Source organism: Dermacentor andersoni, chromosome 3, assembly GCF_023375885.2.
Source record: "Dermacentor andersoni chromosome 3, qqDerAnde1_hic_scaffold, whole genome shotgun sequence".
NCBI lineage: Eukaryota > Metazoa > Arthropoda > Arachnida > Ixodida > Ixodidae > Dermacentor > Dermacentor andersoni.
The window spans coordinates 146,029,627-146,055,866 of record NC_092816.1 but is presented as its reverse complement, the minus strand read 5'-3'; the positions used below and the strand labels follow the sequence as shown (position 1 = coordinate 146,055,866).

Sequence of the window (26,240 nt, the reverse complement as noted above, 5' to 3'; positions counted from 1 at the left end):
GTTTCGCCACCTAACAAATGTAATCGCACAGCGCGGGACGCGCCTGCTTGTATCCGAAGTTTCTGGAAAGTTATCGATACTTCTACCCGGCTATCTGTTGTCGCCGAACGTTGTGTTATCTGATTTCATCGTGTGACGCGAATGGTGTAGAACTTGGTGGAAGGTACGCGGGTCCGAACGATTAGTCTGGAACATTCGACGACTGCTGTATAAAAGCCGACGCGCTTGACTCGCTGATCAGATTTTTCGACGATCACCGACTGTGTTCGCCGCTTTCGTTGTGCTGTAAGTGTAGCCTGTTTTGTGGGCACAGGTTCGCCCAATAAAATCTAGTTTTGCCTTTCACAGTATTGCTACTGTGTTCTTAACGTCACCACCACGTGACAATATAACATTCCCTTAAAAACATTTTCTTAGGAGAGTTTATTTATAACTGAGAAGAAAAACAGTAGTAGCGCGCGCGCGTGCCCACACACACACGCACGCACGCGCACACAAACACACACACACACAAAAAGCAAAGACGAGACAACTACACAGGACTGTGTAAAGGACAGTGTAAGCACCGGTCATGCGTAGTCAGAATCAGAATCGGTTTTTATTGAGATTATTAGAATGATTACAAGTTGTTAATATTCAGGAGGAGGTCCCGGAGTCAAAGACTGCAATGGGACCTCCTTTACAAAGTAAACGTAATAAAACAAAAGTACAGCAGTTTTCAACAAATTGTTAAAAAATTACAGGTTTTAGTATGAATACCATGATTGAAGAATTACATATGCATAAATGTCATGAAAAAAAAAGCACTGTAACACAATCTCGTTGACAACTGATGAAGTAACTGCGTAGATGACGTGACAAACACAGTAGAATTTGTTAACTCAAATGTATATGTGAGGCAAAAACAGAAACCTAACGGTATGGCAATGAAAATGAAATGAAGGCACCCTGAAAGACTGGTTATGAGTATGGACTAGGCATGAGTATTCGACAGAATGTAATCTTTTAGTTGTTTCTTGAATTCGTGAATTTTAAGTGTTTTTATGCAAATTGGTGGTGTGTTCCAGAATGCGATAGATGAAAAATGGACACTCTGTTTGCCATAATTAGTATGGATTTTAGGTAAAATGAAGTTCCTATTTATTGCAAACCTGGTAATATTAGTATTTAATAGAGAAGACTGTGGTAACAAGCTATCGCATCGTGTATAATTGATTTGACGGAACAAAAAGGTACCTAGATTATATTTAACGAGTTGTGTGACTGTAAGAATGTGATTAGTTCGTAAAAGATATGAGGCGTTGTTATTACATGGGCTAAATGTAATTATCCTAATAGCCTGATTCTGTAGAATTTGCAATGAGTTTAAATTGGTTACGTAAGTGTTTCCCCAGCAAGTAACGCTGTAATTAATGTGGGAATGAATAAATGAAAAGTATAATGATAGTAATATTTGATGGTCAATTATGTTTCGTGCTTTTAGAAGTACCCTAATCCTGTAGGAAATCTTCTGTTTTAGTTTGGTTATGTGTTGAGTAAATTTAAGATGTTTGTCTACTTCTATGCCAAGATAATTGCATGAAAAGCTTGCAGGGATAGGACTTCCGCCCAATAAGATAGGAGGAATGGAGTGAAGTGTTCGTTGGTGGGAACTGAATACAACAAATTTTGTTTTAGACTGGTTTATCTGTAGCTGGTTAGTTTGGCACCACTCCAGCAGGCTGTGTAAGTCGCCATTAAGGTTAGATACTAAGGTTGTAATACATTTATTGGAATTAATAATAGTAGTATCATCTGCATAAAGTATACATTTCGAAAAGGACAGGCAGTTAGGCAGATCATTCACGTATAATAAAAATAAAAGCGGACCCAATATGGAACCCTGGGGCACACCAATATTAGTGAACATGGTTTTAGAATGAACGGCTGAAATGGTTACTACTTGCATTCTGTCTGTTAAGTAATTTTGTAGTAACAAGAGCGCTGAGCTGGTGATTCCCAATGATTCAAGCTTACGAAATAAGATGCGGCGATTTATTTTCTCAAACGCTTTGCTTAAATCTACAAACACTGAAGCTGCATAATTCCCTTCATCGATAGCTAGTTTTAGTTGATCGGTTAGAGCAACGAGAGCCATTTCGGTCGAGTAACCCGAGCGAAAGCCGTATTGGAATGGTGAGAGAATGTTAAATTTTGTAAGGTAATTAGTTAAACGTTTTTCTATTAGCTTTTCGATTACCTTACTAAAGAATGGTAATGCACAGATGGGGCGATAATTGGAAATTAAAGAGCGGTCACCTTTCTTAAAAATTGGTGTGATCTTGCCTTGTTTTAGCTCTTGTGGGAAACTGCCTGATTTAAACATGACGTTGATTATGTCTGCAAGGTAGGGCTGTGCGAATATTCGAAACTTTCGAATACCGAAGCGAATAATGTCATATTCGATTCGACCTTCGATTCGAATAGGGCTATTCGAAAACTTCGAATATTTTCGAAGTCTTTCGAAGTTTAATAATATCGGTACGCGTACATTTTTTGCAACTTTGTCTTTCTATATCTACCCTGGGTAGAGCATTTTCATGCTACTTTGCTGACGGAGACCGCTTGAAAGAAACAAGGCCGTGACCGAGCTTTGAACCTAGCATACGAATTCACGAACGTAAACAATATTGATAACGATAGCGATGGCTCTTCGGAAGTTTTAAAGAAAGCGTTTGCTATTGCATTTTTGGCACTAAATGTAACGTAACTGTAACGTCATCGTAATATCCGTAGGTATTTATCTACCTAAAAGTACATATTATACCTTGTGATTGTAAGATATAACATAAATCGCCTTAACACCGACAAATAAAAAAAAAAGTTTGTCTTAGCGGTAGCAGGTATTTGGTGAAGCAACCATGTGCTTTCTATAGCTTCTTTTTTTTAGGCTTGCGCGTGCAAACGTGGTCGCCGGATGTGTACGTCGCTTCGAGTTATCAAGTTCAGTCACGCGTTAGTTGTTCATTTTGCTCGATTGCGCGCACAGCCGAAGTAGCCAAACCATGAACGAATCGGCGCAGCGGGTGTTCCGGAGTGCCATCTGGGAGTTCTTCGATCGCGGAGCCAGTGACGCGACGTGCCGCACGTGCAAGATGCGCCTTAAGATGCCCACGGGCACTACAACCACCCTCGTCAATCACCTAAAGCGTCACCCTGATCCATTCAAGCAGTTCGAGAAGCTCCGTGCTGCCGAAAGCTCAAAAAAGCCTGCAGGCCCGAAAAAGACGACGGGCACCAACAAGGCGGACGCAAGTGCTGCTAGCTGTAGCTACTTCAAGCCGACGTTGAAAGGTGACAGTCAGCGCGCAAAAACGTTAACAACGAAGGTTGCGCAGTTCCTGGCCACTGGCTTGCACTCTTATTCCATCGTTGAGGAGCCAGGCTTTTTGTCTTTGATGCACACAGCAGTGCCCGAGTACAAGGTCCCATCGAGGACTACGTTTTCTCGGAGTGTCGTGCCAGAACTTTACGCCAAAGAAAAAGAACGGATCAAAAGTGAGCTGCGCAATCACTTCACTGACGGGACCCCATGCTACTCGGTGACGACCGACGGGTGGACGTCTAGGCCCGGGGATAGCTACGTCTCATTTACATGCCATCTCGTTGATAAAGAGTTCCGGCTTCACAATTATCACCTTGCATGCCGACACATGCCGGAAGGCCATACATCTGACAACCTGAAGCGCATCCTCCTTGACTTGGCAAAGGAGTGGGGACTGCCTCAAGATGTTCCAGTTTTCATTGTCACTGACAATGCCAGAAACTTCCTGGGCGCCGCATCGCGAACGGGATGGACAAGTATACAGTGCTTCGCGCATACGTTACAATTGTGCATCCAGTGTGCAAAGAAGGACACTCAGAATTTTGAGCAGCTGTGTGTCAAGGCCCGAGCAATTGTAGGGCACTACAAGAGAAGTTCCCAAGCCAGAAGTCGCCTCAAAGAGGTTCAGGTTAGCATGGGCTTAGAGCCCCTTGAAGTGATTCAGGATGTTGCGACGAGATGGAACAGTGAATATGAAATGATGTCACGCCTTTTAAAGCTCCGTGTACCAATTTCCTTGAATCTGTCGGAACAAGACACATTGGAAAACCTGACTTCAAGTGAATGGCATCTGATGGCATCCATCACATCAGTGCTAAAATGTGTTGATGATGCAACAAGAGAGTCTTGCTCCGAAAAGCACCCAACTCTCTCGCAAGTGGTGCCACTAGTGCATTGCATGCAACTTCTGCTCACTCAGCAACAACAGCGTTGTGGGGAGGAGTCTGCATTTGCAGGAAACCTCCTTCACAGCATGAAGTCCAGGTTTGTTGATATAAAATTGCAGGTGACATATGCCTTGAGCACAGCATTGGACCCCCGATTTAAAGCCGTTTGTTACGACACCACAAGTGAGAAACGGTGGCTTAAAAATCTACTCTGCTCAGCTGTGGAGAAGAGCCTGCCTCAGGGGAGAGACAGCGAAGAGCCCAGTGCACCTGCACAAGCTGTCTCTAGTGATGTGTGGGATGTTTTTGGAGCTTTGGCCTCTACCACCACTTCAAGCACTGGTTCCCAGCGACTTATGGAAGAGGTGGAGGAGTACCTCCATGCACCTGTTCGGCCCCGCTTGGAAAATCCTTTCCTGTGGTGGAAAAATTTCGGCGAAGACAAGTACCCGTCACTGTCCACTGTCGGCTATACCTGTCAGTGCCAGCAACCCAAGTGTCAAGTGAGAGGTTGTTCTCGTCAACAGGAAATGTGGTCACCTCTAGAAGAGAACACCTTCTCCCCGAGCATGTTGAGCAGTTAGTGTTTATACATAGCAACATGCACTAGGATGAAAGGCTGGGTGAGCAGTGCACAGTGGTCTGAATAAATTGAAAATGAAAAGGTCTCATGCCTCATGTCTGTTTCTCATTGCCTCACATTTATAATGGTTCAGAAAATATAACTGATAAAACAGCCAGCAGAGATCATTGTCACTCCATCAATTTTTCTGTTGTGTACTAGGAGTCCCAAATATTCGCTTCGATTCGAAAATATTCGCTTCGCTTCGAAATTATTCGAATTCGATGACTATTCGCTTCGTATTCGCTTCGAAGTGAAAAAGCACTATTCGCACATGCCTACTGCAAGGACATCACTTATTAGGGGTGCAATTAATTTTATATGGGAAGGGTGTAATTTATCGATGCCGGCGCCGGTTATTTTCATGTTGTTTATAATGTTTAGAACTTCCTGTGATGTAGTTCGAAATAAAAAGAAAGAATGTGGCAGGCGCTGGGGCACAGGATTGTCATGCGCAGGTGGCTGTAGCTCGCTGCTAAAGAAGAAATCAGCAAACGCATCAGCTATTTCTTTGGCGGTCTTGTATACCATACCCTGATATGCAATTTCTGTTATAGCTTCGCGATTATTTGCCCTGTTTAAGAAGGAATGCGCGCAGTCCTTGCTTCTTTCGTGCTACTGTTTTCCTTGTCAGCCATGACATCCACAAATAACTCTCTGGTGCTGAAGCTCCCATAAATATCAAAGCATTTCTGTGGTCTTGTTTCCCCTTGAAAAACGATGCTAAAATAATGTCTTAATACTGGCACCGACCATCTGCATTGCTTTAAATTTTACCTCCGAGCACGATTAAGTCAAGCTATCCTAACAGTACTTAGCATTAATGCAAAATAAAGTAATACAGAGTACACATAACGTAGTGTTATGTGAAAAAGCTTCAGAGCATACAGTAGTATCGCCGCATTGTTCATAAAAATTCTGCAACAAATATGATTTCCGGCATTAAACATCTGAGCCAAATATTTAACACCCCTAAACTGCAAGCCGCCAAGGGTCAGCACAGGCAGGAGGAGATTATTATTGTTTACTGACAGTAGGATGCATAAACAGTGGTGTCAGGACTAATTGCACAAGGCGATTTTTCTGCACAAGGAGACGTGAGAAGAGCCTCACCTTGCCAACGTACTTTTCCCTCTCGGGTAGATTGTGCTTGATCCAGGCCACAGTGGCCTCATAGACCAACTCTTCCGAGGAGACATTGAGCTCATCGCTGGAGATGAGGTCTTCCACCTGCACGCAGAGCAAGGAGCCACTTTCACACACTGTTGCCAGCACGAAGAGCCCATACAGTTGCTTTCAATGCAAGTCTAACCAATGACCACATCCGAGATGGTGATTTCCTGCCTCAAATAACCAAATGAAGGTCAGAAACATGTCTGCTTTGGAACCATGAAACCTTGCTGTGTATATACAGACTCACAATGCCATCTTGAGCAACCCAACACGACCCACCCAATGGATTGGGCAATGGTGTTTCTGTGCAGTTCAGCCATTTGAGTGCACGGAAAGTCCATAAAAGTTGCGGTGCTGTATGCTCCATTGTCTCCGACTTTTAACTGACCTGTCGTAAATGCTTCCAAGATTTATGAAACAATATTCGCTTCACGAGTATTATTTCTAGCATAGTATTTTGGCATTCGCCCCCCCCCCCCCCCCCCTCTGCAATGCCTGACAGTGTTTTCGTTAAATAAATAGATGGATAAATAAATAAATAAATAAATAAATAAATAAAACCAACAAACAAGTACAATGTCATGAGGAATTGATGAAATTTCAAGGTGGCACTGCCAATTTTGAAATAATTACTGGCACACCAAAGCTCTGATCACAGAAACAGTGAACAATTCGCAACACCACAAACGCAATCTGCCAATCCAGCTTAACGTAATATTTCTGTTCAGTGTCCCTTAACTCTTTCCCTACCATGAGGAAAATACGCTTTTTTTGTAAGTTATGCCAGATTGTTTTTTGCTGAACGAACTACTTCACGAAATATTTTATGTAAGACATAAACAAAAAGCAGAATGAATGTACTTTTCATGCATAAAGGCTTTACTAACTCGATATATGTCATAAAACAGATTTAAATTGCCAGAATCAAGATTGTGGGATAACATTCAACAAAGTTTGCAAAGACAAGCTTGTACATAAGCAAAATATGTAACAAAATTATGAGATGCACAATATGTATTGCCGTCTGACGGGCACTATCTCAAAAAAAAAAAAAAAAAATCATAATTTTAAATTGAACAGGTATCACTACAAAAATTGTAACAGCGAGCACTACAGTTTGGGGTGCCGGGCCGTGGCCGCCAATGTTCCGGGCTGGTTTGCATTATCGTTCTCAGAGCCTAAGTCTGACGCAAAGGCAGCATCCTCACGGATGCTGCTGCACGATCCATCGATAAAATGAGCTGCAGATGCCGTGGAATCACGAGATCTGCAATCTTTCGAAGCGCGTGCAGTGCTCCCGAAGGCAGCCATTCTTCTTGCTTCCTACTTCGACGATCGCAAAACTTTGGAGCGCATTCAAAAATTACCGTTTCCAGAGAAAAAAAATCGAACGGCTCAGAAAACAAAAATACAGTTGCCCTCCTTCGCGTCTGATGGCGAACTGTGTCCGTGAGCGGTGCAGAAGGTGTCGAAAGAGGCGTTTGAAACCATTGTTGGCGTGCTAACGACGCACAGTGGGCGTGGTACGGAAAGAGTTAACCCCCTTAAAAGCCAACACTTCCAACCAAAAAAAAAGTTACCACAATGGTGCTCAGAGTTTTAGGACTCGTGGCTATAAGCTATGCCGCCCAAAGCTGCTTCGGTGGGTAGTCCAAAGTTGACGGACACACTTCTATACTGCCATCTGTTACACCCAATATTAACTACGAAGCTGTTCTATATGCAGTTTGTAGAAGTCCCTGTTAACAAATTCAAAATGTACTTTACGACACACATTCGTCAAATGCCCAAAAGGTAATTTTGGATGAATTGAGATCATCCCTTTAAAGGAGTTTTGACATACCTACCATTGTTCATTAGTGTTCTTTCTTGCACAAAATAAGAGTTCAAGCCCTTCAAACTCCATAACAAAATACTGGCAAGTGTCAGAGTGCCATCGGTAATTTACTGTAATGCGTGTTTCTACGAGCCAGTTTCAGTATTCGTACTCGGAAGGCCAATGCATCACAACTCCTCAACAAGCTGGTTCACTCCTTCCTGCAATCGCTGCAGCCGACACTCGTGAGCTCAGGCAGAAAAAACTTGTGGCAGTCTAGCTATTTTCTCTACATCTTTGTTCCCAGCCTTATTGCTAAGCAACGCTGCCAAATTTTGTTCCGCACAATAACATCACAAACGTGGACGATGGCCATGGGTGTACCATTTCAAGACCAACTTTAGGATGAAATCATCAGACATTCCCACACATCTACACTTGTCAAGTGTCATCCCTTTATGTGCAAGAAGCATTTGGTAGATATTTCTTCAACTTTGAAGATACTTTGTTCAGTTCAAACACAAAAGCTTCGGTTAATCTGAGCCCCATCTGCGCCCCTTTGCATGCAGGGAACATCAAAAACTTGAGAACACAACAAACTTGGCAGACGGCACTACTGCATTCCCAGGTGACAACAATGATGGCAGCAACCTGTCCTGCAGTGACGACGACGACTGGCGCTGTGCCTTGAGCTACGCCTCCTTGTTAGTGGCAACGACAGTGTTGAGGTCTGGGGGACACTAGCCAACAAGGACATATATAGTTACCGTATTTATTTGAATCTAGGCCGATAGTTTTTTTTTTTTTTTCTTCAAATAATCATATATCAAACTCTATGGTCGGCTTAGATTCGAGGATTCTAAAAAACACGCCAGTTTGTAATTGAAAATGATAACTATGGTGCATAGCTAGCGCCACCTAGAAAAGTCAGTATTGCAGCCGCTATTAGCCCCGCCAGTAGCCAACTGAAGTACACAAGTGACATCGCTATTTTGACTTGTGTCGTTTTGGTGTGCGGCGTAGCCCATAGCATGGCGTTATCGTAATGGCACCAAACATGCGATGCCACTAAAGTTCCGTGCCGCCATAGAGAAAGGATTGTGTCACTTTCAAACGAATAGTTGTGCTAGCCGCACAGGCATCATCGAATGTTCATACCAGGTGGGACTTCAGCATCGATGAGAAAAATGTCTGTCGTTAGAGGGGGCAACAGGGGACGTTTTCTGCATGTGCCGCAACGAAGAGATGACAGCGATAATGAAAATAAGTGTGTGATAAAGAGGAGCTGGAGTTGTTCACCGAGATCGCACTGCGCTTCGATGCGTCCGAGCAGTGCCGCGCTGTCTGCGCCATGCATGGGTGTGCGGACACAAAATTGCGCGCGTCCACATGTGTGCGTGTGGTCTGAGCTACAGTGACAATGCTAGCAGCAATGACAACGCAGAGCTCGGCATGTTCATATTAAATAAATTTCAATTTGTGAACACTGTCCCCACTTTCTTGTCGGCCTACATTTGAGGTAAGTTTTTTTACTTTTTCTGGCTTTGGACATTCAGGCGTCAGCTTTGAATCGGGGCCGGCCTAGATCAGAGTAAATACAGTATTGTAATACTGTACTGAAGTAGTTTGTTGACGACAACAGACTGCTCTAGGAATTAAAAGATTTGAATATGATAATTTCGCTGTCATTTCTCAATGTGACCTTTCGAACAATTCGAACCAATTTTGCAGTCGCACAAGGGTCGAAATAACGGGACTTCAGTTGACTGTGCTCCCTTAATGGGTTGTTAAATTGTGCATTTCCATTCCCAGAATGTGCAGCCAGAGGGTTGGTGGAAGAGTGAGAGAGTGACAGAAAGAGAGAGGGGGAACCTGCGAGAAAGGCAGCATGAGGAACTCGTCGGTGTGCGCCACCTCTCGGAAGTGGTGCAGGGCGTATCGGTGGCTCTTGCCCAGCAGGTCGCGACAGGCGTGCGTGTCGGCAAAGCTGCGGATTCCCAGGCAGTTGGAAGGGTGAAGCTGTCCCAGCAGGAAGGCACAACAGGCCTCGCGGACGCTGCCCACCTGCAGCAAGCTGGCCGCGGGCAGCAGGCTCTGCACGGCAAAGGGAGAATGGCCACGCAACAGCAAAGTTAGTTACGCATTTCAACACAGTGCTGCCCAGGAGGCCTCTTGCAAGAGTGGGGAGTACAAGATATACAGGGCAAATCAGGCGCTTCACAATGCACGAAAGGAACTCTGCGAGTGTGAACGAAAGTATTACCAGTGTAAATTAAAATGCATATAGATTTGAAACTACTACGATGCGCTTTTCTGTTTCCAGGTTCACCTGCATTTGTAACAGCAGTTTGTGATTCAGACTCCAAAACGTACACTTGGGACTACTTCACATTTAGAAGCTATTAAAGGGACACTAAAGGTTAATATTAAGTCAATGTGGACTGTTGAAATACCATCCCAGAAACCTCGAAACGCTTGTTTGATGCGAAGAAGAGACTTGTTTTAAGAGAAAATGCGTTCTGAAGCGTCCGCGTACCTCTAGCACAGTTCAAATCGCCCGCCCTCTGATTGAGGAGTGGTGACGTCATGGTCTCAGTGACGTTGCGCCATCGGTGAGTAAAACGGCGCCTGCAGACAGCGCTACGGCTTTTCTGCGCAAAACGCAAATGCACGGCCAGAAACAGAGCCAAGACAGAGCCGACAGCAGCGCGAAAGCGGAACTATGGTGGCTAGCGGAAGAGAAAGCACGCGACGATAAGCTGGTTCTTTATTTTATGACGCCAACTTTGACGCTCGTTGTAATGGACGACCCTGACAACGACACATTGGCTCGCAATGCTGGGCTCGACTTCAGTGATTTAAGCACTGATGAACGTGAACTGCTGCTGAGGGCTCGCGCTGTCGGCATCGTTTGGGTACTACTACGACGGCAACTGTATGTCATGGCTGTACAATTCGCACATTTGTAGCTTTTCCTTCGTGAAAACCAAATGCCGCACTCACCACCCCATCTTCGACCTGCAGTTGTTCTTGCACTTCGGAGAATGCAGGCAAGACCGACGGAACAGAGCTACGGGAATGCATTGCTTTGGAAGGCACTCCACACAACTTCGGTAAGTCGGCGTTGAACTCGTAATCCTCTGGACGAAAATGAAGCGAGCACACTATGCGATTTTTCGGCTCTTTGCCAACGCGCTGTGGCAGAGGTACGGCACATAACCACTTCGAACAGAGAGGTTCACTCGTCGGCACAGTGATAAGTAACGTTGGATTTGCCGCTGCAACTGCCCTTGCCTAAGTTCTGCAGACCGTTGGTGCATCCCATGACATCACATGGATGTGGCATTCTTGCTGATCGTTCCAAATGAAAGTTTCGCGAGCCAGCAGAACCAGCGCAGCACGACGCGATAACGAAACAACTGAAACTCCAAAGCGCGCGGCGCAGAGTCGAGCGCGCAGTGTCGAGCGAAAACGAAACCGTTTGACCACCCATACTACTGAAGGGTAACGTCAAAATGTTATTTTTTCTTAGAATCGAACAGAAGTAGACGAGTAGCATTTTCTTCCGTCTTATAACCTAATGAAATTATCTTTTTAATACGAGTATTTGAGTACTAGTGACAAGTTATGAGGAGGAGTGCCTTCGTCATCGGGCTAGTATCGAAATGTCGCTGGGGGGGTCTCAAATCGAGGTAAAGGCATTTCTCGGTTACTAAAGCTCTGTTCGCGATTATATTGACGCCGTAGATGTTCTAGAGCATTGGTTTATCACTTTAACTTGACTTCATAGTAACCTTTAGCGTCCCTTTAACAGACCATTTACACATTGCTCTTCTATGGAATTACAGTAAAACCTCGTTAAACCACACCCGCTTAAACAGTAGTTTCGTTTTAAAAGTAGTAAAGTCAAATCCCCGACTAAGCGGCCATTGAACATAGTGTGTTTTGTATCCACATAAACCATACCAGCTTATTGCGTACGTATCGGTTAACACGTAGTGTTAACACTTTTCATTGCACAAACACGGCGGTGCGTCGTCTCCATCGGGCGGCCCGGCCGAACAACAAGCCTCAGAGATTGGAACAACGGCCTCCAAGTGCCCTGCACGTTTGCGCGTGAAGCCAAATCAACATCAACACCAACATCATTTCAGTGGCGTGCCAGAGGGCGTTGTGGCATTGTGCAAGTGAGGACTTGCGTCATGCCGAAGCTCGGATAAAAAAGAAGCCGGATGCTCAGCATAGAAGAAAAATTAGACATCGTTCGTGCTATTGAACATGACACAAAGAAGTCGGCACTGGCACGTGACAGGGATCTGCTGTTGACTACGGTGCATGGCATTTGAAATGCGAAGAAGTTGCTCGGCAGTGTTGCTGCGACCGCGAAGAGATGTCGGCTACAAGGTTGGACTTTTCACCATTGTTGCCTCTGTTGTTGCTGAAGTGTCGGCTAGCAACAGTGATGAGGTCGACACGGAAAGCGACGGCACAGGCGATTTAGGTCCGGCAGTGATAGAAGCTGCACGTTATGTCAGCCTCATTAATGCAATTGTCGCGACGAGAACAGCACCCCGCAATGAAAAAGGTGCCCCGCGACTTCTGCAGCACTACCGCGGGCGTGCACCGAACTCTGCATCGTTGTAATCTTAGTCACGACGTGGTAAGAACCAGATGAATGCATACTAAAAATGCTAAGGTAGATCACGACTTAGAATAAGAAAAAGTTACAGTAGCTTGATTTCATTTTAACAATGTTAAACAAAAATTTTAAATTTACCACTTCCTAGTTCAAGTTTCAAATTCACAGCAAGATTGCATTCTTTAGCTAGCAATGTTCAGTAAAGCAAATGGCCTCTCTTGCTTCGTTCATCCGTAAAAAATGAAAACCCGCTGTTGTATGTGCACTTCAACATCAGATAAGGGAGCTTCTCCTGAGACATGCTGTGGTTTTACTGCCAGCTGACAACTCAATGGTACATGGTCAAACCAGGCAATCATGCTAACATTTTTTTTTTATGTCGGGGACTGAAAGGTGCATACTTGATGCAACCCTAAGGGTAGTTCTAATTCTGTTTTTGTTACAAATGGTAGACTGAAGAGGCATATACGTACTAGCTGGCCAACACAGGTCAGCCAGCTAGCCATACACAAACAGAAAAGACAGTAGACGGAAAGAGAGCTGTCACTGTAGCTCAATTGGCTGATCATCACACACATAATGCCGAAGGTGTAGGGTTTGCCTCCCACTGGAAGCAAGTTATCTTTCCACTCACTTTCATTTACATTCACATAATTATTTCCACGTTTCAGTTAAACATAAGTAACCTCCCCTATACTATTTTGGGCTTCCCTGTCTGTCCGCTTAAAGTGGTTGTCACTAATTAGAAATCACATTTTTGTCAAACTGCATGATACCACATTGTACTTGCTTTGGATGGGCAAGCAAACTTCTCAACATTGGTCACCATGGGTATCAAAAAGAAGTGGAGCTCAGATTTTTAAAGAAGCAATACACAGGACGCTACAAGCTCATTTCATGTGACACTGTGTCATAAGCAGGAAGGAAAAGCAATCGGCAAACCCGACAGTCTCATCAAATGACGTCCAGTGCCCTCAACAACGGATGACAGGCCCGTCGTGTCATGACAGAAGACACAATGACGCACATCGCCAAGCGCGGTTCCTGTGACGAGGCGGAGCAATGCGAGAATGACACGCAAGGTCGCAGAGCAAAGCGAAACCTTCCTGTCGGTTCTCTGTCCATTACTGTGCTTTGCGAGTGAACACGGTTGAACATTTTTGTACAGACATAAAGGCAAAAAAATCTGAAGGTCGATGGCTCACAGTTTGTCTGCACAGTGACATCTTTAAAAAAAGAATGAAAGAAAGCACGAGCTGCGCAATTAATTTGCGATGGCCTTGAGACAGCACCTCAAGTGAGAACTGACTAGATGTGGCAGGCAGAGAGCCCCATCCACATGTTTTAAATTGTAACTGCCTCACAAGGATGGTGATGTGGGCAAGTTGAAAGTTCAGTATAAACACTTGTCTCGTGTTCTTCTTTGGTTGTCCCTGTTCGTTTGCCCACTTCTTACAATATTCATGCAGGGACAGGTGTGGAAGTAATACAGGTACTACTTAACAAACCTTCGCCGTGTCACAGCACGTGGAATTGAGATGAAAGTCAGCAAAAAAACACCAAGCAAAAGTTAATTAGGCAGCTCTTTAGAAAAGTCACTAAAGTAAGAGTTCTGGAAGCAAGTCACAGGCTGCGAAGCATACTTTCTTAAGAGAAAGCTTTAGCTTAGGGCCAGCTCCGACGGCGCGTGTTCAAGTACATGTAAAAGGCAGAAATGACTTTCAGAGACAAATTCTAGACCACTTTTAATAAAATTTGTTGCATTTTAGAGAGAAAGTTAAATTCTAGTGACTATAGGAAGTGGAATCTTGAATTATGTCCAGAATATTTCAATGAATATTACTGAATATTGCTTCGTTCTAAAAAGAAAGAAATGCATGAAGTTTACAAATTCGTAGCTCTGCACCGAGATCATATACAATATCGCACTACTGTAAGCTGCATCCATGAAAGCACCTAATGTGGACAGATTTGGTATATTTAAAGCTTATATAGATTTCTTACAATGTTTATCAAGAGTTTTGTAAAAGTTCTATTCACAAATTAGTAATACAATTGAAACTCGATTTAACTAAGTGATGACCATGCCCAAATTATTTCGTTAAACTGGGAAGTTCAGAAAATCGAGTAAGGGATTTTCGCACCTTCAAAATCTAAAATTGTAACATAGCAGCACCTAAAAGTTACTGCAGCATTGTATTTGCTGCTAACCCACGCCTGCGCGTGTAAAAAGGTTGCAAGGGTGGCCCAACTACCGCCGCTTCTAGTGCCATCTGGTAAGTATGAACACTAGTGACTGCCAAGTCTGCTGTTCCGTGCATCGGCACGGCGTTAAGCCTTGTTAAAATAAATGTACGGCCGTATCTAGCTTGCCTAGATGCTTTTACACGATAGCGTTACAGCGCACACTCAAAGAAAAACCCGTCTGCATCAAAATTAGAAAGAAGTCGCAGCTTTTTTTTTTTTCTCATTTATTGCCGGAAAAGCTTCATTAAGTTGGGTTTAATGCAAGCTAGTTTCGTTAATTTGGGTTGACGATAACACTGAACCTTATGGGTACTTGCCGGGGAATGGCAATTTCTTCGTTAGATCGGGAACTTCGTAAAATCGGGTTTCGTTAGATCAAGTTTTAACTGTATACTTAACACGGGTGTATAATATACTAATTTTGTCCGCTTCAGATGTATTATTAGGTGCAGTTTATAGAATTGTGATATCGCACTTCATTGCTGAGTTACGGAGTTGTAAATTAGAGTTTGCTTTCTTTTTATTTTGCAATTTCCGAAATTTTTTTAAATACCTTGACGACCTAAATCGAAAATTCACTTGAAATAGTCACTAGATATTGACGTTTTCTTTTAAATGTAAGAAACCATATCAACTTCAGCAAAGCAGTTGCCAAAAACCTGATTTCTTCTTTCCCATGTATTTAGATAGGAGCCTTGCCCAAGCTAAAGCTTCCTCTTAAGCTTGAGCCCTTCTCATCTTGTGACAAGAACTAAAAGGCACCAACAGCCAGAAATGAGGTGTTTTGGAAATGGTAAAAAAAGCTTCCCAAATTTTTAAGATCTGCCTATGCTGCTACACCAGGTAAAATGAATCATTATGCTTTCACTCAGGTGCTGGCTACTGAAGTAGCGGGGTGAACTATTTGAAAGTTTGAATTATTTGTGACTGAGGTATTCAGTAGTCGACTATGACCACTCAAGCGGATCAGAATTCATAACTGCAACTTCTGCCCACTTACACAGCTTTCATCATCCCAATCTGCTTCCTGCTTGTCACGCATCAGCACAGCTGTCGCCAGGTTTGCTTTACGGCAGCCATTGCTGTAGGTGGCTACAACAGGCCTCAGCCCAAGTAAAATGCCAGGACTACAGACTGGGCCTAAGCTGATAGCGACGGTTACCACCAATAAAAGAAAGTGCAACACTCGAGTGCCAATCAACTTCCTACACCGCACTGTAGTCAACAGCATTACATGTTTGACACAAGGTGCCTTGCACAGTCTCGTCTTGGACTGAAAGGACGGATGCACGCACCTGGACATTGCTCTCAGTGATGACAATTTCGCCAGTGTAGGCGAATTCGACGAGCTGCTGCAGGGCGGAGAAGGCGATGTCATGAAGCACCACCTCAGCCTGTGCCTTCTCACACATGTCACCTGGAAGCACGAAGACAAATGAACTTACATACAAAACAAATAAAAGCAAGATGTTGTAATTTGTACAAACATTCCAATTTAATTTGTTTCAAAACACACACACGCAAAAAGAGAGGGAATATTGTTACACATCACAACCACTCATGACAGCCAGGATTTTTCGTCCTGCCGTGGTTAGTGACGCCGTGCTGGCCCCTACTGCGTCATTTGCAAAGTAACTAGCGTGACCTACGAGACTGCTTGCTAACTCCTAGGTCTCCATCTGCCACAATCTCAAGGGATGCAGTCCACGTCTTGTGCCTTCAACCGCACCACTCTCGACTCTAGCCCTAATTAGTTGGTTCTGCCGCCGGCAGGTAACGTCACGAGTGGTTGCGATTTGTGACATGCTGATGATGCGGTGGTCAGAGCTTGGATGACAACAACAGTCTCACCATCTCTGGTGCACGTCCTAGCCTTACCATTGTTGCAGTGTTGTGTAACTTGCCTGGTAAATATATATCACCTTACACAGTTTCTTCCTATAACAACATTACTACAGAAAAAAGAAAGGGATGGTGAGAGGGACTTGGAGAACACCCCTGAATAAAGAAAACATTTGTTGATAGAAGCTAAAGGACATCAAACTTGGTCAAACCATGTGCGACCATCAGTCCTGAATGGTTTTATGAACTGTGCGGATCTCTGAGGAAGCAGCTTTTGTTTCCTCAGAAAAAGAAAAAAAACATGACTTCTGCATGCTCATGCATTAAAGTTGAAGAAGAGTGAAGACTAACAGATTTTTTTCAAGTGCATGAAAGATAAAACCAGGATAACAAACAGCAAAGACTGAAGTCGTAGTGACTAACGAAACTAATTTTTTTTTTTTTTTTTTTTTTGCTTCCACACTGACCCTTTCACACAATATCAGTGCTGAAAGTTAATGCAACTACACTTGCAGACCACCTTCTTTGGCAATGAAGCGAAAGCTATGGGGACGGAGCTTTTGCACGTGTTACTGCACCAAGTATTCCGACAGCAATAGAAGGCACTTTCAATTCCTCGGAACAGATACTGAATCAGAGTAGCTTCCACGTGCAGCAGTTTCGCATCTGCCCAAATGTGGAAGAGAAAGTCAGAAAAGTAAGTCAAATTGATTACTTGGTGGCATATTTTGTCTTATTTTTCTGTTGCAAATGGGATATTTATTGCTTCTCTTCCGTGGCTTAAACAATTGTGAAAGGGAATGTGGGACACTTTTTTAGGAATGCTCTTACTTGTGCATGCTTTGCCTCTGTAACTTGCCCTTCATTGCTGCTAAAAATTGTCCACGAGTATAAGTCAGAGGTAAAGAAACCTGCCTGTCATTGGCCACATACATACTCTTCCAATTCCATAATCCGAAAAGTAAAGAAAGAAAATGCACTGTCAGCATCGACATATGAAACCACATTTTTCTCGTTGCAGTATAGGTTTACTTTCAATGGTTTTGCAGCCTTTTTCATACTGAAAACTGTCTTGTCATAGCGAATGGATTATGTTTACACACTTCAGTGCACCGGGGGTGTAGCTTCAGTGCTAACAGCATCTCAAATATTTCAGTGAAGCAGCTAGTGCACTTGCATAAAAGACGTTCAATTCAATTCAATTATGGGGTTTTAGGTGCCAAAATCCCGATTTCATTACGAGGCATGCCGTAATGGGGGACTCTGGAAATTTAGACCAGCTGCGGTTATTTATCGTGCACCTATATCTAATTACATGGGTGGTTTCGCATTACGCCTCCATCGAAATGCGGTCGCCGTGGCCGGGATTAAAATACGTTCACACAAACAAGAATGATGAGGACTCATCAACGCCTGTGTATGTCCTCATCATTCATGTTTGTGTGAACGTTCTTTTTTTTCAAGTGCGCTGCTTCACCGAAATCATGCATCACTAACTAGCCTGTCAGTACCAAGTAACCTCATAAATAAAGAAAGAGAACAGCATTTTTCACAGAAGGGAGGCGCGTGATGTCCAATGTTTAAGGTGTCTGAATTGTGACTTTTGGTTGCAGCCCTCACAGCCTTTGCCGGCAAGGCCACCCTATTTCTGTCAGACAAGCACTGGAAGCTTCCAACAGAGCAACATAGTACTTTCGTTTCAATTCATTATTGTGCGCTTAATTCTTCCCCTGCTCTACACTCCACCTTGCCTACTGAAAGCGAAAGGAAGTGCCGCTATCAAGCCCTAACCTGAACAGGGCACTATGCTTTACTGATGGTTGTCTGCCTGTTGTTGGCTAATATTTCCCTACCAGAAGCTCCTGGCACCAGTCTGGGCGAATCTGTGATGTGAATCTGCGAGTCAACGGGCTGTACCATCATATTCTCGGCTATGAAAAAAATAGGCACCAACATAAAAGACATGCACGGAAGAGCACGACAGCAACAAAAATGAACGAAAGGCCCTTGACCAGTCTGTTTTGTTCGTGCTGCGAGTGCCTTTTGGAGCAGTATTGTTTTTCTGACAGTTGTGCCCCAAATTATCAAACAGGAGGTTGCTCCTAGATTTGATGTAGTCGAAGAAAGAGTGAAGTGAAGCATAGTGGTGAGCAAAGTGGGATGGAGTGAAAAATTTGCCACTTACACGCCCTTTACTTGGCAGCAAAGATGGCAGACACTTAGTACCGTGAAGAAAATCGGGCAAGTCGGTAAACATTCATGACGCAACTAATTGTACGGTAAAGGAAAGGATGAAAGCAAGTAATAGAACACTAGAGTGATTTTCAAATTGAACATTTGTTTTTAAGATGTGCTCCAAAGGGCATGAAAGAACAATTCTACTAACTGAATTTAAACTGGCAGGGTATTCTGTCAAAACTACGGTTTCAGTCATTTGGTAGAAAAAGGTTAATTATTACTACAGAAAAACAAAGGACGAATTTCCCTGTCTTTTCAAATTTTGAGCCAGAACGTCAGTGCCGGGGTGTCAACACAACATTATTCGGACTTCAAAGCACTTCCTAGTGGTTGGGCCATTTCGGTGCAAAAGAAGTTATCAAAACTTGGTAGCACGAGTTTTTGGTTGCACGAGGGAACTTCAGGGTGCTGTGCTGCTGCCCATCTTTCGATCTAGAGTTGTTTCTCCTCCTCCTCCTCCGATGGTAAGGACGGTCAAATTGCTCTTGCAGGGAAGTTGCTGATACACCTCAGAAGGCCCACTAAGAGCAACTTTAGGTTTGTTGTCTCAACTTTCCTTTTCCATTTCATGATTTAACTGATTTGCATTAGTGCATTATAAGAAAGTTGGCTATTATAAAAAATGAAGCATGAAGTTTTCCAGTTCAAATTTCAGATCCCAACCAGTAAGAAGAAAGAAGCACACAGTGCTAGGAACACACAGCGCTGTCTGTGTCTTCGTTGGTTGCTGCCTCTCGTGCAGTTATTTTTACGTAACTTGTCTTTTGTGTTTGTTTTTTCTGGCATACAAAAGCTGCACTCATGGTAAGAGTAACGTCTCTGGAATTCCAGAAAAGTGGCTCACCAATCCTGCTTAGCAATCCTCTTTGGAATCTCATCAGGCCCATTTTAAGGTTTTACACGAGATTACTCAATTAAAAATGTGGTATCTGTGAGCTTCAGCTTCAGACACTCTGAAAACCTTAAATCAAGCATATCTGTTCTCAAGCATGTAAAGTCTGCGGACTACACATTGCAAAATGTAGCATATGAAAGAATGCTTGAGTGGGTTTCAATTGAATTTTGCTGTCCTTGCATATTCTCTCGATGACTACATGCATAAAAAATGAGTGACGACAGCTAGTGAATTGGATATCCGCCATTATGCTACTCTGTTGTCAGTTCCGTAGATGTTTTTATAATTCATCGTTTCCTTTTGCCTCACTATAAATTCCATCTCATACATTTCATCAGCTCCATAATAGCTTTAGCTTGAGATGCATTTTGGCGATACATGATTATTAAACTCTGCTGTCTCATTCTGTAAAACTTTGGGGTGGGTTCTCCCCACGATATTGTGCCAATATTTGATCCTGTTAAGTTTAATGAGGAGCTCTACATCATACTGTTGTGCTAATCATTGTGCAATGATATTGGCCCACTACTTTATGTTCTGCACCTGCGATTTCTGCTCTCTTGGTTTGTATAGCTTGCTTCTTTTTTAAATTATCAGCCTTTATTTATTTTTAATATTTGTCTGTTGCACATTCTATTTCTTGTTTCCTCTATTGATGTTATTCTACCACAAACCCCCTTACTTAGTATTCTGTTGGAGCCTGTAACGCACTATGAGAACTAAATAAATAAATAAATTTTCATGTGAAAGTCAGGGCTAACATTGCATTACTCATTTTCCCCTCTGCCTGTACTGTGTTGCTAGCTACATAGTGGTTAAGGAACCACTGAAGACAAAGAGGAAAAGCAGTGGCAGAAGGTGGACTGCACTCAACTGTTAAACATGGCGTGGAAGTAGGGGCTGGAGCCGGCCAGCACGAGCCTGTGTGCCAACAGGCTCTGGTTGCCGGCCACCAGGCGCACATCGCACAGCTGCCCCTTGAGTTGCATGCAGTGCATGGCCTGGAAGGCCTCGCGCAGATGTGCTTCGTGCACGTGCCGGCGTTCGTAGCTGCTGTCCCCACCGTTGCCCACAACACTCAGCAGGCTTCCCCCGCTGCCACAGTCGCTGCTGTCTGCCAGGGACCTGTGCACAGGTACATCGTGAGCATTACAGTCGACGTTTAACAGTGATGAATTGAGCTAGTTGTTGTGCGTCCATTGTTATTGTGCTATGCACAGTACAAACTAATCGGGACCAGATGGACACGGAATGAGAACGAAGACACAAAGTGACACAAAGAAACACACACTACCAACTGATTTGTCATATTTGCACTTTTTCATGTCAGTTTGTGTGTCTTCTTTACCATTCAGTGTCCATCCTGTCCCCATTAGTGCCTACTGTACGTACCACAATAACAATGAGTTAATATAATCAACAGTTCGAGAAAAACTTGTTTTTATTTTGATCAGGTGTCATTATTTGTATTATTGCAACAAGAATGATATCCTCTTGTGACCCAACAAAATGTTAGCGACACAACACCTTTTAAAGTCAGTTCTTACAGTCAACTATTCTGTTAGGATTCTGAAAAAGTACATGTTTGATCAGATTGCATGGGTACGTGCTCACATCAGCACCTCTATATATGTTGATAGACAGTTCATTTCTCTTGTTCGTTAAGATAAAAGTGACTCGTTCTTACTAAACATAGATAAAGGTTTAACGTCACATGGCAGTTCCTTGCCTTTACTCTTCATGCTGGATTGCCATGCCATCTGGTGCCATTTTAAATGTCCAACACACCCACTTTTGTTATCGGTGACGATGCAGAAGTGTGTCTTGCACAAAGTATAAATTTTCTCAACAACCAGTGGCAACAAAACTATTACACACTTCACCTATTGTGTCATCTGCATCTGCAGTCGAACCTATGTTAACAAAGACAGACATCATGAAGTAAAGCTACTGGTATCAGCGTACAACAAATGTATGCTTATAATGAATATTGAATATAACGAAGCCATTTTTGCGTCGGATGCAACTTTGTTATAGTGAAGTTCGACTGTAATTTTATGTTACACAAGATTATTTTAGCATATCATTCCTGGTTTAACTTTGAAAATGATGAAAGCCGTTTTCCACGGGGGTGGGCACAGTGTCTTAGGAAGATATGGGCACTTCAGCTGCACTCTTGGCGTAGTCATTCCTCTATCGAACACAGTGCGCAATGCTGGCGCACTGTGCACTTTGCATTATCTTGGCATCCTTGATCGCGCACAACGCGTTCAAGGGGATCTACATATCTTTTTGACAAAACTTTGACTCGTTTAGAGACTGCTTTAACTGTCAGGAGGGGTGTGGCTTTGCCTATGGGGACACTCTAAATGTGTTATCCATCTCAAAAGTTCAAAGGCCGTAAAGCTGTGCAATGCTTGCTGGTGCTGATTACCCTTTGCAAGCAGACGTCTGTTGAACCCTAGAAGTTTCTAAACTGTCAGAATCTCAGCACCAGTCACTACAGTGTTGCTTACACAGTTTTACAAGACATTTGGCTGTGAACATTTTGGCCTTGGAATTTTTGTGACGCACAGTTTACATCAGTAGTTTTAACAGCTCTCTTTCTAGCTTTTGTGTCATCTGCTGTCAATGACCTTGCGTTTGTTAAAAAAAAAGGTAGAAAGAACATAAAATAATGAAATATGATCTGGGAGGATTTCAATTGCAGTTCTCTGAGACAAGCTGTCACAGTGCAATTACAGGGGATGTGATTCTCTTGGCAACAGGCTTGTAAGCAGCAAAAACAATGAGAGGGGCCGACCACCCATCTCTGGCAGCAGACACTTTTTTGCCACTCAACAACTGGACTTGCTTGGACAAGGTTGTGGAAGGTCGGGGAAGGAGGAGGTTCCTAAACAGCAGGAAGTAAACGGGCCATCAATACCGGGTGTTTCTATGAAGATTTTAAGGTAATGCTTAGAAATAGCAGTCTTGAAATTCAAGGACGGTTCTTTCAGAGACATGCCATCTGTGTGCTAGTTAACAAAAATCATTAATTATATTTGAAACCATTAGTTTCAGCAAGCTCACTGTAATCTGAAATATGAAGCGAGCCCTCCATACAGGCCATATAAACTTTTGGAGCTGGAAAAATGCGATTGCTTGTAGAACTGCGACACAACAAACTTCGGCTGTTGGAGCACGTGAAACCGAAACTGGGAGGCTGCAGCGAGCGCAAAGCCATGCCCCTTGAGGCAACGTTCTGCTTGCGGCAACCAGTCGCGGGTAGCCAGCGCACTGTGACAGCGAGGAGCATGAAGCTGTATCATGCTGGCTGCTAGCTGCTGGGTGATGTAAGCAGAACGTCAATAGACATGCCTTTTTCTTTTCTTTTTTTTTTCTATTCCACTTCCAAGCTAATGTGGCCACCATGACTGGGAATTCAATCTGAGACTTTGTACTCGCGGGGAAAAAAAAAACAATTTACATGTCAAGACCACAATATGAATATGAGGCTATGAGAATATGAGTAGTGGGAGACACCAAATTAATGTTGATCACACTGGGTTCTTTAACATGAAGCTAAACCTGAGTACACGTGCATTTCTTCATTTGGCCCCGTCAGAATGCTGCTGCCGTGGCCAGGAGTTGAACCAGTTACCTTGCGCTCGGCAGCATCACATCATAACCACTGCACCACCACAGTGTATGAAAATAGTGCCTTCTACAGTTGCTACAACTTTCTTTTAAAAATGTAACAAATTATATTCAAATCAGTTGTTCAGCAGCTGCCTCATGAGAACATTTCTGTATTTCACGTGTACCTGAACAGGGAAAGGTTGGCTCCAAGCTAGAGCTTCCTCGTAAGTTCTCAAATGAAAGAAGCAGAATTGGCTGATCTCTATTTTAAACATTCACGCATCTCTGCATTAAATGAAGGGGGACACCAAGTGTTATGAAAGCTGAAGACAGAAACAAGAGCTCTTGCACCGTAAATAACCACTCAGCGCCTCCTCATCACTGCCTCTGCATATCATCAAGAGTGACCTACTTATAACACGCATCAATCCAGCAATGGTGAAGGGACGGCATCGCAAAATACGAAAGCTCTTCCTCAAACGCTCCCGTTCTTTGACAGCCATGTGCAGATGGCTCAATCATGCATGACTGAACGCACACGGGCCTGCCATGGACCATGCAAACCCATTACCACACACTGGCTCTCGCACAGCATTTCCCAACAGAGAGTGTGACAGACTCGCGACTGTATCTGTTAATGCGACAGCCTCCCTCTCATGTTTCTCGTACTTTCTCCCCCCCCCCCCCCTTCCTCTAGTTCTATGAATGCTCAGCAATGCTGCACTCATCGTAACATCCCGTGCTGCCTGACTGGACGGAGTTGTGCAAGGGGCAGCAGGCTGCCAGCTACGAATCATTCTGTAGCGAGCGCATACAGGCAATTGTCGGGCGCGTCGGATCCAGAGCGCCAATTGCTCCGGTATCGTGCAGAACACAATGGGGCCCCGTCGGCACTCGCAATTAATTTTGCCGCACACGTGCTGCAGGCACGTTGCGACGGCTTCCCACGAGCGAGCATTGGAGAGCTGTACAGAATTCTTTTATTTGCAATTGGTGCGGGGAAAAGCAAACGATAGGTCGTGATAGCTGTCGGAACAAGCCTCTTCCTGTAAAGAAAAAAATTAATAAAACCAAATTGTCCCAGAAACTACCACTGCGGGGCCACTTATTGTATCATCGCTGCTCCGATTTTCTTAACTTCGGACGTTTACAGTTTTACTTCTTTTCAATCTGTTACTCTAAATTGTGCTTTCATTATTATGTGTATTCATATCTGTACACTTTGACTTTCATATATTTTTGCCATGCTTTATACTTCTGAATATTGTAGTGCTCATTATACTGTGTCTGAGTGCCCCTCCACATCTTACTGTACACACCTTCCGGGTAAAATAAACAAACGAACAAACAAACAAACAGGCAAACAAACAAATAAATAGTCTGCAGCCAATGAACCTACAACAGGGGGGAAATATCTTGGCTTAAAATAGAGAGCTTTTGCCCAACAGTCTACAGCGAGCACTTTAGACTGAAAGTAAACATTTTTTTGTCCTAGATGTGCACACATTTATAATTTGGCAAGGTGTCGTGCATGTGCTCACAAATCTAAGCATCAGCTATTGTGTGGCGCTAGTACTGCCCGCTTACTTGTTTGCATGTCAAAAGCCGCCAATAATGGCTGGAAATAATGCTTGTGCACAGCAGAGATAATTTTAGAACTAATTTTGCTGTACGATTTAGTCAGAGTAAGGAGTTACAGGTGGACCTAGGCCTCACTTCTTAAACCATGCCCAGCATAAAAGACATTTTGACTTATTTTGACAGCCACTCGAGGCAACTTTAGCTGTGACAGGTACTCTCAAATTTTTAAACCACGCATATGCCAGCTCCCAAGCATGTAAAGGCCACGGCCTACGCACTGGAATATGTAGTCTGTGCAAGAGCACTTGGTTTCAATTGAGTCTTGCTGCTATAATGCATATTATAGACATAGATGCATATTAAATGACTATCTATCAGAACTGTGTGGTTACAAATTGCATTCATTTAAACAATTTGTCACAACTCACCGTGACCGAGTTTCTCAATATAATCTAGCAGAATGTGCATGAAAGACTGACTGCATGTCCTTAGCAGTCATCTCCCCCGCAGTTTCATCTCTTAGCCTTCCCCAACTAGCTTATCAGGATTGATGACAAAATTTAATTTCTAGCAGGACTCTGAATGAGGAAGTTACAGAACTGCTCGTGAAAACCTGCTCTGCGCGTTTGCGTCTTTCTTTATTTCTTTTCAACTGAAAGAAAAAGAAGGGTGCGCAAACATGTTGCTATACAATAATTATATTGTATGTTTTCTTTTTATTTAATAAACTCCCTGTCCGGTGCACATGAAAACGTAAAGTCTTCTTTCTAGAAAACGCTTGCATCAACGATTCCAAACGTAGCTTCCAGCTTTAATTGGCAGCACAGTCATCAAATCATATGCTCAGACATCAAATTGAATGCTCAGAAGTAAGCAATCCACTTAAGATAATCAGCCAGCATGAGAAATACAAAAAGAAAATATGTGCAAACGATAGATAACCTAACTGTGTCTGTATATATTTTTTCATTTATTGTTTATTCATGACACCCTGTACATGAAGCTGTGCTAAATATAGAATGAAATCCAACTAATCTGTTTGTAGAACACAAGGGCGAAGTACAGATTTGGGCCAATAAAACTCCCAGGCCTGTAAAGCCCTCAGGAGGAAGAAATACACACTGACACCAAAGTTGTTACATGGCCCGCAATAAAGTGATAACGGCGCACAATGAAGTGATCAGCAAGAGCTTGTTGATCTCGTCGCTTCGTGGTGTTAGAAGGCACTGAATGGCCGGCCAGTCGACGCTCACGCAGCACTGTTAAATAATCGGTCAGCTGTACCTAACGATGCCATACGTGCTAGTATTATATC

General features: G+C 43.4%; 1 protein-coding gene across 2 annotated transcripts in view; it reads right to left on the bottom strand.

The window, feature by feature from the left end:
* Nucleotides 1-26,240, bottom strand: part of LOC126525078 (kelch-like protein diablo) — a 56,387-nt gene that overhangs the window by 23,116 nt on the left and 7,031 nt on the right. The window contains exons 3-6 of one of the 2 annotated variants that reach the window (XM_050173140.3): nt 20,598-20,848; nt 16,044-16,165; nt 9,735-9,956; nt 5,987-6,103 (exon numbers count right to left, since the gene is read on the bottom strand). In XM_050173140.3, the coding sequence (XP_050029097.1) occupies nt 5,987-6,103; nt 9,735-9,956; nt 16,044-16,165; nt 20,598-20,848 (712 nt within the window). The remainder of the gene's footprint in view (nt 1-5,986; nt 6,104-9,734; nt 9,957-16,043; nt 16,166-20,597; nt 20,849-26,240) is intronic. The other variant, XM_050173139.3, reaches the window with a different exon arrangement.